Consider the following 15943-nt stretch of genomic DNA (forward strand, 5'->3'; position numbering starts at 1 on the left):
GACTCTCTGTTTGGTGGTCAAATGGATGCTCTCGGAGTCCAGCTAAGCTCAGGCTCCCTCACTTCTTCCGTTGCCGCCTCTTCTCTACTCAGTCAACCCCGTCCTCCCTTCTCCTCGTTGCAGCTAGGCCGTGTCGGCTCGTCTCCGGCGGTCGGATCTGTCTCGGCGAAGGAAACCTGCACGGCTGACGAGCTTCACTACGTTCCTGTTCCCAACTCAGATTGGCGCGCCGCTCTCTGGAGATATCTTCCTTCCCCAAAGGTACTACTTAGATATATATATATACACACACATGAGTATTTGTATACGTATGTTATCATGTTTTATACACTTTCAGGCACCGAAGAGGAAACATCCTTTGCTTCTATTGTCTGGGATAGCGAGCAATGCTTTCACCTACGATCTTTCCCCTGAGGTTATTTTGATTCTAGTGTTTGGCTTGACTTGTAGTGATGAAACTGTGTTGTGCAATGGATTCTTGTAACGCAAGTATGTATTTGGAAGGTAAACAGTTTGTTGTTTTGTTCTGTTTCTGTGGGTGTTCATGTATGCAGTGTTCCTTTGCAAGGTTCATGTCTGGTTCAGGTTTTGATACATGGATTCTTGAACTACGTGGAGCTGGGTTGAGTTCTCTTAATGCTGGTAAAGGCATATGAGACTCTCTTTTTTTTTTTTTTTTTTTTTTCTTATGAATTGCTCATGTCCGTATATGCTAATTTACTCTCTGATTGCTGATGAATAAGATAGAATCCAGAAAGGACGAGCAGCAGATAGTCTCAGACCTATTGGAGAATGTTATAAACGTATCTGAGAGGATGGAAAATGTTCTTGATGAAGGTTGATTCATTAGCCCCTCTCTCTGTCTCTATTTGACTTGCTCTGTTGTTACTGAGAAAGAATATGCAGGTTTCAAGTTCCTGGGGCTGCAAGATCGTCTATCCAAGAGAGTGGGAGATTTCAAGCAGAGGCTTGAAGTTTTCCCTCGTTACAATTGGGATTTTGATAACTATCTTGAAGAAGATATTCCTTCTGCGGTGAGGTGACATCTCTTGTTTTGTTATTCTTCTATATAGTTGAAACTTCTCTTTGTTACGGTCCTGCTCACACCATGTCTGATTACATGGTCTCAGATGGAGTATGTGAGGACTCAAACCAAGCCAGAAGATGGGAAATTGTTAGCCATTGGTCACTCAATGGGTGGTATGTTGTTATACGCCATGCTCTCAAGATGTGGTAAGCCTTCTCATACATCATAAAAGACTAATATAATATGTAAATGTAATTCATAGTCATGGTGCCGGATCTGAAACTTAGGGGGTCACAAACAATTTTAAATTAATATTAATAAAAATAATTTGACAACTTGGGGGCCAAGACTAAATGTTTCATCATGCCGTTGTGCCTAGAACCGGCCCGGCCGACTCACCACTTTTTTTTCTTCACCAGGCTTAAAAGGAATGGATTCGGGGTTGGCTTCTGTCACCACCATCGCATCAACATTAGAGTACTCATCCTCAGGAACACTCCTCAAGTACTTATTACCCATGGCAAGTACTGAAAACCAATCACTGCATTGTTTACATTCTCCAAAGGGAAAAAAACATGAGTGAAAAAGTGACGTAAAATGTCTTTTTGTTATATAGAAAGAACCGGCTCAAGCACTTAACGTGTCTGCCTTACCGATTGATACAATGCTCGAGATGGCTCACCCTCTAATTTGTCGTCCTCCATATGCTTTGTCTTGGTTAACCACTAATATCTCTGCTCCTCAAATGATGGACCCTGAAGTGATTGAGAAGCTTGTTTTGAACAGCTTATGTAAGCTCAGTGACTGGATGACATTTTCTCATACTTATCAACAAATTTTATATTCCATGTGACAATATAACTTTCTTGTGGAGAAAAAAACAGGCCCAGTACCAGCTAAGCTTCTATATCAGCTAGCAACATCCGTGGACAAAGGAGGGCTGCGTGACAGAACCAGTAGTTTCTATTACAAGGATCATATCAGCACAACCAATGTCCCTATTTTGGCACTTGCAGGGGACTGGGACATAGTCTGCCCTCCTGATGCAGTATATGGTAGTTACTCAACAGCATATTTAAACCGTGAATATATGATTTTTTTTAATCTCTTAATTGATCTAATAATTAGTGTTGATCTGATGAGCAGAGACTGTAAAGCTGATCCCAGAACATCTAGCTACTTACAAAGTTTTTGGTTCACCTGGAGGTCCACATTATGGCCACCAGGATATGATCTCTGGTCGAACGGTATGTATTGATCAATTCCTCTTCTTAACAATTTATATTGGTTTTTAGTGTTTTGATTATATTCACTCTTTCTTTAATCATTACAGGCCCGGAGCGAAATATATCCATTGATTATTCAATTTCTTCAACGCCATGATCAGAGTTGAGATCAACGAATTTTCAAATGGATTTTGATTCTTGTTTTTCTGTAAAAGAAGGTACATATAACATTCCATACATTTATGTATACATATCTTCACACATTTAGCAGGTTTATACTGGGATCTCAAAAGCAGTATTGTAAAAAATAATATTAAAGTTTTATAAACATCTTTCATTGATGAAGGTTTTGTTAGTACGTTAACATCATTGAATTGACCTCATTAATTGTGTAGGTAACTTTAGACGTCACTTGCAAGTAACAGTTTCATTATTGTCATGTGATAATTAAGTTAGATCTACCTAACATTTTATTGTAGCTGACGACCTAATAAACACCAACATTGATGTTGCTTACAGTGTTTGATCAACCAGTTTTGTTTTCAGCAGTAAAATAGTAAATCAAGAGAAAATAAATAATCTGAAAGTAAAATAGTGATTGGGTTCAATCTCGAAAAAAAGAATCATCAAAGCATGAGGAGATATAAATATCTAAGACTTTGAAACACATGGCATCGTTTTACAGACAGGACAACAATTCTTCCTCAGCAGCCACTGTTTCACACAGCTGATATGGTATCTGTGCCCACATCGTAACTTCCCCACCTCGTCCTTTGCCTCGTAATCTTCCTGTCGGCAAACAAACACATGACCATTCTTTAAGGAACATGGCTGGTTGTTACAAAACAACTGAAAATATCTAAGCAATGAAACCACTTCTGAAAAACTTACTTGACAAATGCTGCACTTTCTATCATCTAATGGTGTATCTTTATTGAATGGTTTGACTTTCCGGAGACAGGTTTTGATCTGTTTTTCATTGAGCCCAGTGTTCACATACCCAATTCTATCTCCAAGCTCCAAAAGTTGCTGTATTTTTTAACAAAAACACAACACTCAAACAACCATAGAGATATCATCCCTAAGACAGGAAGTTACCTCGTATGACATGCCATCGACGTTGAGCCTCAAGTCACGGAAGTGATCGTAAGAACTAAGTACCCCTCCCATTACAAGACTATTCCGTAGCAACATCATCTGCACATATAACACATTAACATCCCGTTAGAAAAAAAAAAACTACACAAGCTCAGTGATCACTAAGACATGTGACTTGGTCAACAACACTCGTACCTCGGAGAGCCCATTAGGGTAAGGTTGTCGTAGATGACGATGATATCTATCAGAGAAAAGGGTCTGCGTCTGTTCACCACGCGAAGTCAAATCAGAGTCAAAGTAAGGATTTGATTCTTGATTATGAGATCGCCTAGGAGGAACAGAAGAACCCTGCAAAGAATGTAACAGTTGAGTTAAATCAAACCTAATATGATCACTTTGAAAGTAAGAAAAAACCCTCAAGGTTTATATGTGTTATATCAATTAAGTTTAATCAGTTTAAACAAAATATTCTGAAGCTAAGCACCGAACGAACGAGAAACAGTGACCTTAATTTTCTCCACACAACAAGTTCTTACCCAAAGTAGACCAATTAGAGTGATGAATAAATAACGAGGAAGAAGATGTATTAAAGTGCAAAACCTAGCTAGTGTGTTATATAGAGAGATACGGCACGACGATAAACCTAAATCAAAACAAACAAACAATAAAAAGCATAATTCTACTAGATATATACAAATCATATTTATTCCGACTAATTAAATTATCATAAATCACGAAAATCCCTAAATAACCCAGCAAAATAACTATTTATTTTTTTCTATTTCAATAATATTCTTTTTAATCACCACCGTAGATTAAAAATAAAATTAAAACAGGCACGCAACGAATAATAATAAACAAACGAATGAATTAATTAATGTAAGATGTAACCTCTGTCTGATTAGACTTGTGACTAGTACTACTAATGTTCATATCACCACCATCGATTTTGCGTCTAGCCGGAATATTCCTTCTCGGAGGATCCGCTTCCACGGGGTCAACCACCGCGTCCATCGAGAACCCAACACCGGGTCCGCACCAAACGTCAGGAACCGCTCCACAAGCGTTTCCTCCATCTCCTGCCTCGGTCAAGATCTTAACCGAACCGCCACTCTCGCGACCAGTACCCTTGTTCTTGTTCTTGCTCTTGGTCTTAGTCGCACCCCAATCCGCGGAGGAGCGAATCACCGCCGGGACGGAGACCTGCTGAGACGCGGAGGAAGTGCAGCCAAGCCTGCGAAACGACGACGTTGTCTTCCTTGTGGTTTCGTTAGATGGTAAGAGGAAGAAGGAAGACATGGCCGATTTAGAGACACGGCTAGGTTTTGGAACTAGAGGCTCATCGGCGGTGGGAAGTAGTGGGAGATTTCTTGGTCGGAGTCTGATGTGTTGACCGATTGTTGTTGAAGAAGACGAAGGCTCTGAAGAAACAGGCATTGTCTTGTCTTTTTCTGAGAGAAGAAACACACAAAAAAAATGAAAAAGAGGAAGAGATAATGGAGAGGTGGGGAACGTGACACACAACGCGGGGAAGAAGGGAAGGGTTGATAGAAACTTTTTTTGCTAACTTTGTTTTAGTGAAACTTGATTAACGTGTTAGTTAATTAAATCCACCTTTTAAGTAGTTTGTGTTTGAAGTCTACAAGTAACCGATGTATCTTTCTTTTATTTTCTCACATGCAAATGTACTGTATTAATAGTAGTGTTTGGTATGGTCTAAATTTTGAGGTAAGTGAGGGTAAATTAGGTGTATGGGTTGTTCACTCAGTAGATTCCCACCAGCCTTTTGGAGAGTGCTTTTGTAACTATCACTTCCAATCAAAGTATCAATGTTTGACTTTATTTATAAATCACTTTTTTTATATGTTGGATTCACTTTGGTCCAGAACCAAGAACGAAGATCGAGGTGGAAAAGAATCTCTCTATGTCACTTTTACTTTTTCTTATTTGACAGATGTATTTCCTATTGTTATATATTCGAGGTAAGAAAGTCAAGAAACATGTAGGACACAGTGTCACAGGTTTTCACACAACTCAAAAAGCAATTGTATAATTTCGACTTTCTTTTGGATCAAAATCTTATTTCGAGTTTACACTGCCACAAAGCTATAAAGAATGTGTTATATGTGTACACATTTCTATATGCAAAACCTGCCACTTGCGTTAACACAATTACCCAAGAGAATGTCGTCCGGATTTGCTGGAAAATATATTAGTTGTTAAACAACTGCTGTGATTGAAATTTGAGAGAAAATAATTTATCAGGTCTCCAAGAGTGTTAGACTGGGTCACGTAGGCTCAAAAAGTTTCAAGCGTCGGAGCGTGACCCAAAGACAATTTTTGTGATTTTTAATAGGTTTTGCCAAGTTCTGCCAGCTAGTTACTTAATCGTGATTCACCATAACAACCTAACACACACAAAATATACTAAGACCCATATCGTTAAATTGCATTTTGGCGAAAGAAAAGAAAGTCAAGTTTGGGCTGGGCCGAGGTGAGCTATAGTTTTTAAAAGACAACGATAACAAACCGGTCGATATACCCATCCCCGATCCGGTCTAAAGATATTGACTTGTCTGGTCTTGGTATCAAGATTGATGGTATGAAACCTGATCACTCGTCTTATTCTGACTCAAAAGTGATGATTAACTTGATAAGTTTTTCAATTTCCATGACTCCACCATATGAATTTTTTGTTAAGGAATTTAACATTATTTCAAAAAAAAAATGGAGTTCTTAGTTTCCAAATTGTGGAGATCATTTTGCAAAGAGAACGCTTTTGTTTTCTTTAGCATACGCATATTTTTAAAGAACATGAGAGATGTTATAGGACAGTTCTTGTTTTCTGTCTTCCAGTTTCTTATTAGAGACACTATTTGATCCTTAGCAAGTGATTTTCTCCTGAATTGCATGTCTCATACTGTTCTTTCTTGGCCTAGGGGTCTCTTTGGTATCATCATCCGGACCAACTTTACTCAGCTCATATGTATAATTAATCGGGAATCAGACATGAGACAGAAGTTAGACAGCATATATGATTTGGTCACTCTTTTGTTTGATTCCCTCTCTTATACCACTCGCAGAATATGGACTCTATCACTGCCTCCAAAATAATTATCTGAGGCTAATCTTCATTTTATTCGTCTCGTGACCATTGAGACAAAACATTTTGGTTGGTTTTTGGTTACAGACTCCGTTAAATCCGGTATGGAAGATTCTGAAAGGAAGCAATTGCATAGTGAATGGAACAGAACAGCTTTTGTTTGCAAGTTGGCTGTAAGTTCTGACTTTTGAATATAACTAGAAGTTAGAATCATGTTTTATACTTCCTCAGTAATACCTTATGTTACACTACTCTAATGAATTGATATATAATTTTGAAGGTGCTTTTTGATTTGTTTAATAGTCCAACTAGCTTTTTATAACCTTCACGGGGTTATAGCCGAAAGCTGACTTCCATGTTGGATGCACATGTTTTCATTAACATTTCCCAAATGGCATTTAGTCTTTATATGCTTTGTCTAAGCATTTTTATAAAGTTAATAACCTCTTTGAGCTTAGAAAGAGTTGGTATTGTACAAATCGAGATCTTATGTAATCACGAGCTCTCATTTGAGTAACGTGACTCACACAAAGCTATCTCCTTCTATATATATAGAAGAAGAGAAACACACTTCAAACTCCACACCAGAAAATCATCTTCTCTCATAAAACTCACAACTTAGAGAGACAATGAAGGCCTCTTGTACAAAACTGGTCTTGATCACTTGTACACTCCTTCTCTTGCTCATTGTTGCGCAAGAAAACAGAGTCGCCGCGGCAGAGCAATGTAATCCCATGCAGCTTATGCCATGCGAGGACGCCATAATGAAAGGCTCTACGCCCTCCAATGAGTGTTGCACCAGGTTGAACCAGCAACAACACTGTATCTGCCAGTACATGAAGAACCCAGAGTTCAAATCTTTCCTTAACTCACCAAATGCGAAAATGGTCGCCAGTCATTGTCACTGTAAACCCAAGTGCTAGTCTCCCTTCTCTCGTTTTCCCCTCTTAAACCTTGTTCTTCTTGCTTTAAATTGATTTGCTTGTCACTGTCGTTTGTGAATTAAGTTAAACACATCTTGTTCTTCTTCGAGTTTCCTACTTTTAGCTTTGGTTTATGTTTCTTCTGCAAGTGTTTGCTAAACGACTTTCCATGACGTTCGGGTCGGGTTTTTCGGGTTTTCGGGTTTACGCTCTTAGGTCTCATACTAAAATTTTATTAATACGGGTCGGGTTAGGATAATAACAGTCTGGGTTCGGTTCAAAATTGTATTGCGTCTTAAAACCCATAAAGTAATCATATCTCGTACGGATTCGGGTTATATCGGTTCGGTTCGGATATAACCGAAGTAAAAAAAAATTTGAAGCAAAACATAAAGAAAAACATCTAAATTAAATAAAAATTAATCTATCACATATAAAATTGATAAAATAATAATAAAATGTTAAATCAAGCATGAAAACAAACATTATTTGTAAACAATATGTATTGCATTATAGAGAGTAGACTTTCTTATTTCAATGAGCAAATTATAAAAGAATTATTTATAACTAATTGTGTACTTAAATTATTTATTAAAATTTTAATATTTATTATTATATATCATATTACCAGAAATTTTGAATTTAATAATTGAAATACTTATATATATTTCAAAATATTTATATTAACTATTAATTTCGGATTTCCGGGTTACCCGTTCGGGTTCGGTTAATAACACTTCGGGTTCGGATATTTTTTGTACCACCCTACAAGATCCGTTCGGGTATTTTTATATTTCAGATCGGATAATGGGTCGAGTTTTTCGGTTCGGGTTCGGTTCGAATTTCGAGTTCCGGATTTTATGCCTAGGCCTGCTCAATGTAATCCCACGAGTGCGACTTTCCTTAATTCTATGCCATAAATCTCAGATGTAATTAATAGTCGTTAGGTAAATTATGGATACTCCATTGACTATGTTAATTCAACGTTTTGGGGAAATCTCTTTGGTTTAGTGATTTTCCTAAACTTTCATTAATGTTTCTACGCTAATTTTTTGGATTTGGAATCCAAAAATATCAATTATGCAGAGTGAAAAACTTCTATGAAATTTTTAGTATGAAAACAAAACAAAAAAAGAATTTTTTAGTATGATGCAAAATAGAACCTTTAAGTATGAATCTTCATAAAAAAAAAAGGGTATGAATCTTCATAAAACAACTCAGTATGGTGAAAATAGAAACAAATAAATTTGTAGATTGTAGAAGTAATATTTTGTAATTTGTTTTAACATTTAGACCAATTTTTTTTTTTTTTGTAATTTGTGATAGAATAAATTATATTCAACATTAGTTTTCCAAAAAAAAATAATGTTCCAGAAAAAACATTCAACATTAATTAATAGGGATGCCGGTTAAGATTCTAATTTGAACCGGTCAGATGGTAACCAATTTTGGTTTGGCTAGAAATCTATTTCGTGTCCCAACTTCGCCTTTACTCCTTTTCTCACAACAACTTTCAAAAGCTCTGAGATCTCAGATTCGACGCCGTTGGTTATCTATCTCCGTCGCATAATCTGGTTTGTTCATCTCTCTGTTTCGCTTGTTTCCTTAAGTCTTTTTGGGGGTTACCACTCTACATTGCAACTATTATTAAAAATTGAATCTTTTCCTCAGTTTTTGAAATAAAAGATTTGATTTTTTTATTCTCTGGGGTCAGAGAGTAAATGGATAAGGAGGCAGCTGAAACTGCGAGGGACTCGCTGGAGCTTGCGTTTCGAATGTCCAACATCTTGGAGACTGGTCTCGATCGACATACCTTGTCCGTTTTGATTGCTCTTTGCGATCTTGGTCTTAACCCTGAGGCTTTAGCTGCTGTCGTCAAGGAGCTCCGACAAGAGTCCGGCAACAACCACGGAAACAGCAGCTTAGCATAGATTAGTTCGAATCCTTTTGTTTCACTATGCTTTTCTGTAAGATTTTGACAAATCTGAAGTTTGATGCTTTGATGTTCTGTCATTTGATATAATTGATTTAAGGCTTCACTTCCAAAAACTTGAAAACTTTGAAGAACACTTACCATAGAAAAAAAAAACGGTAAACCGTTCCCCGGTGGCTGTTAGGTATATCTGAGTGTATAATCGGATTCGAATTTAGCTCGTTTAGCGACGCTGGAATGCCATGCTACCACCTGACCACTAGCACGTGGTTTACACTTACCATAGAAATTGAAAGCCAGAGTGAGTTTCTCTGTGTTCAGCTAATAGGTTTACATCATATAGACTCAAGAGTTAGTTTTTGTAACATGAAAAAGAGTAAAATTTTGATTAGTTTGTGGATGGTAAAAAACAACAACAGCAGAAAACACGTTTTCATTTCGAAAACGTAAAACAAGCAATACACCATTCAGCTAAATATTATTACTCCTACTCTTTTCTCTAAATTTCACACAACTATGTACAATAATGATCTATAAGTATATATATAATCCATGTTTCTATCAAGTAGTAGACTAAACTCTTATTTGGAAAGGAGTCTAATCATCGTGTGAGAGTACAAGAAGCGTCTTAGATGAGGATTAACCGAAAGGGTTAAGATGACCTTGGGACGACGATCCGGTAATATTGAAATATACACCGAGTTCCATTGGACTCGTCGTAGTATACCCTTCGTTTATCATCTCCAAAGTGTTGGTAGATCCCTCTGGAGCATATCCGTTTTGTTGATACGACCTATTGATTTCCATGTTGTTGTGGTAGTGGTTTGCACCATATTGCTGGTCAATAGTATCACCTGTGTGATCAAAATTATATCTTAACATTAGTAATTAATACCATGAAAATAAGTTAGTGTTATATAACAACTGTATTGAACTCTAAAGTACCTTGTGTCAAAAGAGGAGTCTCATTCGTTTTTCTTTCCATCACTTCTAACAAATTCCACTTTGAGTTAGCATCTCGAACTAACTTCTTAATATAGAGCTGATTCTGCGCTTCTCGACGGGAAAAAAACTGACCGTTGATCTCTGCTTCCATAACTTCACATATCGGATTCAAGGTCAAGAAAAAGTTAGGTCCTCTGTGAACGTATAACTTGTTTCCCAAAATGCACTCTCTAGCATGTTTCAATGTGACATCCCAAATTTTATCAGACATTTGGCTAATCTGTAAATAAACAAAGCCTTGTTAGTCAGACAATCAACTTACACAAAAAAACATTATTATTTGTATATAGATGGTAATTCTCTATTAATGATTAAGATCAACTGTATAAATAATAGTTTTACCTGACGGAGTCTGTCAAGGTCAATGACTGATAACTTCAAAAAATCTTGAACATTGTTGATGTTTTCAGACGAGAGCTTCTTGTGTAAGGGCCCATCTTTGCGTATCTTCTCTAGCCGCCAGACTTCGTCTTCTAACATTGGTGGGTGATGTTTCTTGTACACTTCACCAACCACAAGTAGTAGAAAACAAATTTAATTATTAATACAAATTATTCAAATTGTATTTGATTGCCATTATGTATTAACTTATATAGTTAGATATCCGCATATGTCTGTGTTTATTGAACCTATTATAGGCATGTTCTAAGATTCAAGAAAATGATCTCACGATGTATCAAGTATTAACTAATAGGATTTGCCGTCAAAAAAAAAAAAAAACTAATAGGATGTAAGAGCATCATTAATGGGGGTTCTTAGGACGGGACTCTTAGCGGAATATAAGAACCCGACTCTTAATTTTTAACTGAAAATGCTAAGAGTCGGCTCTTAAATAAGAGATTTAAGAGCCGACTCTTAACTTTTTCAGTTAAAAGTTAAGAGTCGGGTTCTTATATTCTGTTAAGAACCATGTACTAAGAACCTTGCGTTAATGATGGTCTAAGCATTGGTTAAAATCAGAAAAAGATACATGCATTGACCAAGACTTGTTGCATTTATATAAAGTGGACACTTGTTTGCTTTTGGTCCACATCGATTGTTATTTTAATTGGTTTGTAGCATAAATAAAATGTGTGTAAGCAGAACAAGTAAAGACTTCAATATATATTGACCAACTTTAGCAATTTTGATGTAAACGAATATTTATTTTGTTATATAATTTTCTAATCATTAAACCTAAGATAAACATAAAATAAGATATGTAAACATATATAGTTAAGTTATAAATAGTATATATATACTTAATATTAGGTAAATAATAGTTTTGACAGACTAGATTCAAAAATAGCAAATATAATAAGTTCTGACAACAAAAATTCAATTTACTGTATAACTATTGCACATGTTTTTATAACAACATTATATTTCACATGTATATAATCTATAAATCGTACGTAGTTGATAGTGTAAATGCATAAGTTGTGAATATAGATGCGAAATGTTGTCAGGTCAAAGATAATTGAAACAGAACAAAAAGAAAGCTAGTGATATGTTACTATTGCATGTCTAGTAGAGTGTTTAATTGATATCAAACCGGTCCTTGACCAATAGTTAATCAACGAATATACGTTCACTAATCAGAAAGTCAAGAAAAGGAACTTACGTTCTCCACGGTGATCTTTAACAATGAATGCTTCAGTCATGGCTTCACAGACCGCAACGCCTAGACCGCTACTCCCTTTGGCAACTCTCACGCCAATTCTAAACTTACGGCTACGAACCCATCTCGAGTTATCGGTAAACTCAATATCTCTGACCGTTCCTACTCCGTTCCTCACCGTCACAGTTAATTCTCCGGCAATTAACGGCCGTTTCCCATCCCTTTCTCTGACTATACTACGCTCAAACTCATCGCTACTCCATTTATCACCCAAAGGAAAATCTCCGTGAAGAGCAACGATGTCTAGTCTGATCGGACGGTCAAGATTCACAGGAACGATCTGATGATCATTGTTTGAACCGTCGACGAGGATGACCTGGAGTGGAGCGTTGTCCACGTCAGTGATTTTACTTCCCGTGAATATTTGTTGCGTCTGTATATTCTTAGCGAACATTAGCTTTAATGTCGGAGCAATGTTCTCCGGAGCTTCAACTCGAAACGACGACGACCGAGAAAATGATCGAATTTTTTTACTTACTTCTTGTCTTACCTGTTCCCATCAACCAAACTAGTTATAAATTACTCTTATGATGATCTCTTATCTGTTTTATGTACATAAAATTTTCCGTTTGACATGTTATAACTCACTATTATTTACTCTCTTCGGGTAACATTATTTATCGATAATCTAATGTATGGATACATGAAATGTTAAAAAGATGCAAAAGATAAAAAAATATTATGTACTGGCAGTCTTAAACAAAAACAATATAATGAAAACAAAATCATATTTCTAAAAAGACATTGTTTGCAAAATGGAGTTTGTATTAAATCATATCATGAATGTGTATGTGTGTGGACCTCTCTTTTGTCTTTTCTATCTTGATTTAGTTGACCGAAATGTTGTTAGGTTAGCTAGAGGTCTTGTTATTAATACTAAAAAGTTCTGTACCTTAGTAAGTATTTAATTCAGTCTTCATGAACTTAAGTATTAAAATGTATGCAACTATGTATATGTGTTGTACATAGAAGGTATATAGTATAGGCAACCGGAATGAATCTTTCTTATTTTATCAAGTTCTAACTCGCATATCAGAATTTGTCAATGCTAAACATGGTAAAATGTATCTCTAACTCTCAATTGGCTAATTTGACCATTTCTTAAGTTCGATACATATATGAGTTATCAGTTTTAAACTATAGGATGCATATATGAATCTAACGCTACTTAACATACAATATTGGCATTGGCATATTGCTTAAGATAAGTATTTACAAATAACAAAAAGTGGAATTAAAGTGTACTTACAACTTTTCTAACAAGAGGCTCTAGGGCTAACGATAAGCTCGTCAACGTGGTTTCTGTATTCAATGCTCCAAACACACTGAAACTTGGCCAGTAAAAAACAAAAACGTTTATCAGAAAGTTTAGCAGAAGGCATAAACAAAAAATAATTAACAAAACTAGAGAGAGAAGAGAGGGAGAAAATATACATAAAATAAGCACACACACAAATATATATGTATATATTGATTGCATAACGAACATGTTTCTCACTAAAAATTGAGCTGTATATGATTATTCAGATACAATATAATATGAAAAAAATCAAGAAATACTGAGAAGACATACGAGGCAAATAGTGGTAGAGATTTGAATCGTTTCTGGGATTTGTTTTCTTGATCTGACTCCAAATCTTGAAATAGCCTCTTCCCCGCCATGGAATTGGTATGGTGAGTTGATAAAGCGAGAAAGATGGCGCTTCGATCAAATCTAGGTTTTTCAATCTAAACTGTTGAGAGAAATGTTTTGATATGATCTAAAGGATGAGATATAAATGGTTAGTTTGTCTCTTGGCTTTTATAGTATTTCTATATTAATCCAATTTTTAAAAAGGAAATAAAAGAAAGTTCGAGGCACGAGAAAGGAAACAACCTGGCAGCACACACCAAAAGTCTTCTTTTATGGCGTCATAAATAAGGAGACTTTTGACGTCAACCCCAACGGAGAGAGCGCCATTTGTCAACATATATGGACGATTTTTTTTTTTGGATCAAATGGACGATTATGATCTTCCACTCTATTAGGTTTTAGAATCTAACGGTTGATGTCAAGCTTGATCCATAGGCCACCTGATTACTTTCTGTGGAGAGAGGCCCCCGCACTATGATGGTACGTTAGATCCAGTCCGTTCTTTAAAGAATCTTTTGTTCTTTCTTTCATCTTCAAAAAATTTAACATTACTCATGTCCATAGTAATTATCATAATCAGCTATCTATTAATTTCCATACCTAAAAAGAGGGCTGGCCCTGGGTTACGATAACAGCATCTCCGAAAGAAACTCTATAACTTCAAATATAAAGTTTTTTGCTCTAAAAAAAAGAATTTCAAAATTTCAAATTTAGAGTTTTAAAAAGCTGAAGTTTCACTACTTAAAACTCTAAATTTGAAATTTCATCTTTTTATTTGCATCTTGGTCCTTATAATTAATTTTACATCACACTTATGATTCTTAAGTATTTTCTCATTCATATTTTTAATCTTTAAAACTTTTGTATATTTTAAATATTTCAAATTAATTTTTATAAATTAAAATTTTGCACATAAAAGTTTTTTTTTTAAAATCAAAATAAGATTTATAATATTTTAAAAGTAGAATTAGACAACAAGAATATTACAAAAGAAACTTAATAAAAAAATTAAGAAGATATATACATGAAAACATAATTATTACACAAATTTAAATATTACAACAACACTAATAGTCTAGTAAATTTTCTCCGGAATTTCTAAAATATTGTCCAAACAAACTTTGTATAACCGAAAATGAAGCATTAATAAAATAATTTTATGTAATAATGTGTTATTTTGCTTGTAGTTTAATATTTAATGATGTATTTCTATTTATAATTTTATATTTTAGTGTAGGATTTTATTAATTAATATTACTATAATATTTTATATATGTGCTAGTTATATTCATAAGTTTTATGGATTATATTAATTATGACATATATAAGGAGCATAGTGTAAATTACAAATAATTTTTAAGTTAAATTTGAAGTTTTGCTTTTGGAAAAAAGTATTTTGAAACTTCAAATATAGAGTTTGCAAAACTCTATATATATTTGAGAGTATTTTTGGAGATGCTCTAAGTGAAACATTTGCAACATGTCTCTAAAATTTTTGAAGAAAACTACATAGACATAAGCCTTCTAAAAAAAATTTAGACTCCAAAATTTGTAAAAAAAAAAAATATTTACATAGACATTGTCAATTAAGAATTTGTCTGACTAATAAACATCATCCTTCAGTCCGCCCCAGCATTCCGGCCTTGCCTAAAAAAATATCTATTTTCCTGTCTAACCTAATAAGAAAGTTAATACTCCCTCCGTTTTTTAATATAATTTAGGGAAAATTTTATGTTTCAAATTATATGACGTTTTCGGTTTTCTATCTAAAATTTATTAACACTTAATGTTATATGACCAATGATAATATACCTTTTATATTATTATTGGTTGATTTGTGGTTAAGTAAATAATTAATGATGTTTTTGTTTAGAAAATATAAAAAAATAATGATTTCTTAATCTATGTGCATAATTTTAAAAAGATTTATATTAAAAAAAAGGAGGGAGTAACAATTAGAGAAAAAAGACAGGTTCAGTTGTATTTGTTTCTTCTTCATTTATGTCAGAAAAGGCAGAGTTTGCAATAACCCCAACTTGTTAATGGTTGGTGTCGTCCGAAAAATATGGATATATGTTACTATACATATTTATATCAATCCGTCTTAAGTTCTTATGTATAAACTACTTTCATTCCAACTGCATTGTTTTTAAAAAAAAAAAGACTTAACTATAAACTTAATAGTATTATTAAACCATAAAAATTGTAACATCGTTTTCAATGTAGAATATCTTGCGTTAGTAAATCTTATCCGAGTTCTTATGTGTTCATCAATATTGAACTATACATAAAAGGGGATAAGTGAGTAATTTCCAAGAAGGTTCGTTGAATTGAT

At 34.8% G+C, this 15943-nt stretch overlaps 3 protein-coding genes and 1 long non-coding RNA gene across 5 annotated transcripts; 2 read left to right on the forward strand and 2 right to left on the reverse strand.

Moving 5' to 3' along the window:
- The first annotated feature begins 21 nt into the window (after window positions 1-21).
- On the forward strand, window positions 22-2594 carry LOC106300763. The gene is made up of 11 exons (XM_013736976.1): window positions 22-261; window positions 338-415; window positions 555-642; window positions 748-837; window positions 907-1034; window positions 1131-1233; window positions 1447-1547; window positions 1644-1818; window positions 1912-2082; window positions 2174-2274; window positions 2361-2594. The coding sequence occupies exons 1-11, from the start codon at window positions 22-24 to the stop codon at window positions 2418-2420; spliced, it is 1335 nt and encodes a 444-aa protein (XP_013592430.1). The 3' UTR covers window positions 2421-2594.
- Window positions 2595-2741: 147 nt separating this feature from the next.
- LOC106300764 lies at window positions 2742-5005 on the reverse strand. Its single transcript, XM_013736977.1, has 5 exons — window positions 4243-5005; window positions 3547-3699; window positions 3352-3450; window positions 3145-3282; window positions 2742-3042 (listed from the first exon to the last, which is right to left on the reverse strand). Exons 1-5 carry the CDS (start codon window positions 4786-4788, stop codon window positions 2905-2907), a joined length of 1074 nt encoding a protein of 357 aa, XP_013592431.1. The 5' UTR covers window positions 4789-5005; the 3' UTR covers window positions 2742-2904.
- A 3834-nt stretch (window positions 5006-8839) lies between these two features.
- Window positions 8840-9426, forward strand: LOC106299249. The gene is made up of 2 exons (XR_001261727.1): window positions 8840-8951; window positions 9092-9426. It is a non-coding gene; the product is annotated as an uncharacterized LOC106299249 (long non-coding RNA).
- Window positions 9427-9713: 287 nt separating this feature from the next.
- On the reverse strand, window positions 9714-13721 carry LOC106298827 (protein SAR DEFICIENT 1). Of its 2 annotated transcripts, none has more exons than XM_013734961.1 (6): window positions 13549-13721; window positions 13225-13300; window positions 11919-12465; window positions 10658-10818; window positions 10256-10535; window positions 9714-10164 (listed from the first exon to the last, which is right to left on the reverse strand). In XM_013734961.1, the coding sequence occupies exons 1-6, from the start codon at window positions 13635-13637 to the stop codon at window positions 9950-9952; spliced, it is 1368 nt and encodes a 455-aa protein (XP_013590415.1). In that variant the 5' UTR covers window positions 13638-13721; the 3' UTR covers window positions 9714-9949. The 2 variants fall into 2 exon arrangements, with proteins under 2 accessions (XP_013590415.1, XP_013590414.1); XM_013734960.1 differs by having other exon boundaries at window positions 13225-13306.
- Window positions 13722-15943: the final 2222 nt, after the last annotated feature.

Source organism: Brassica oleracea, chromosome C6 (assembly GCF_000695525.1).
Source record: "Brassica oleracea var. oleracea cultivar TO1000 chromosome C6, BOL, whole genome shotgun sequence".
Classification (NCBI taxonomy): domain Eukaryota; kingdom Viridiplantae; phylum Streptophyta; class Magnoliopsida; order Brassicales; family Brassicaceae; genus Brassica; species Brassica oleracea.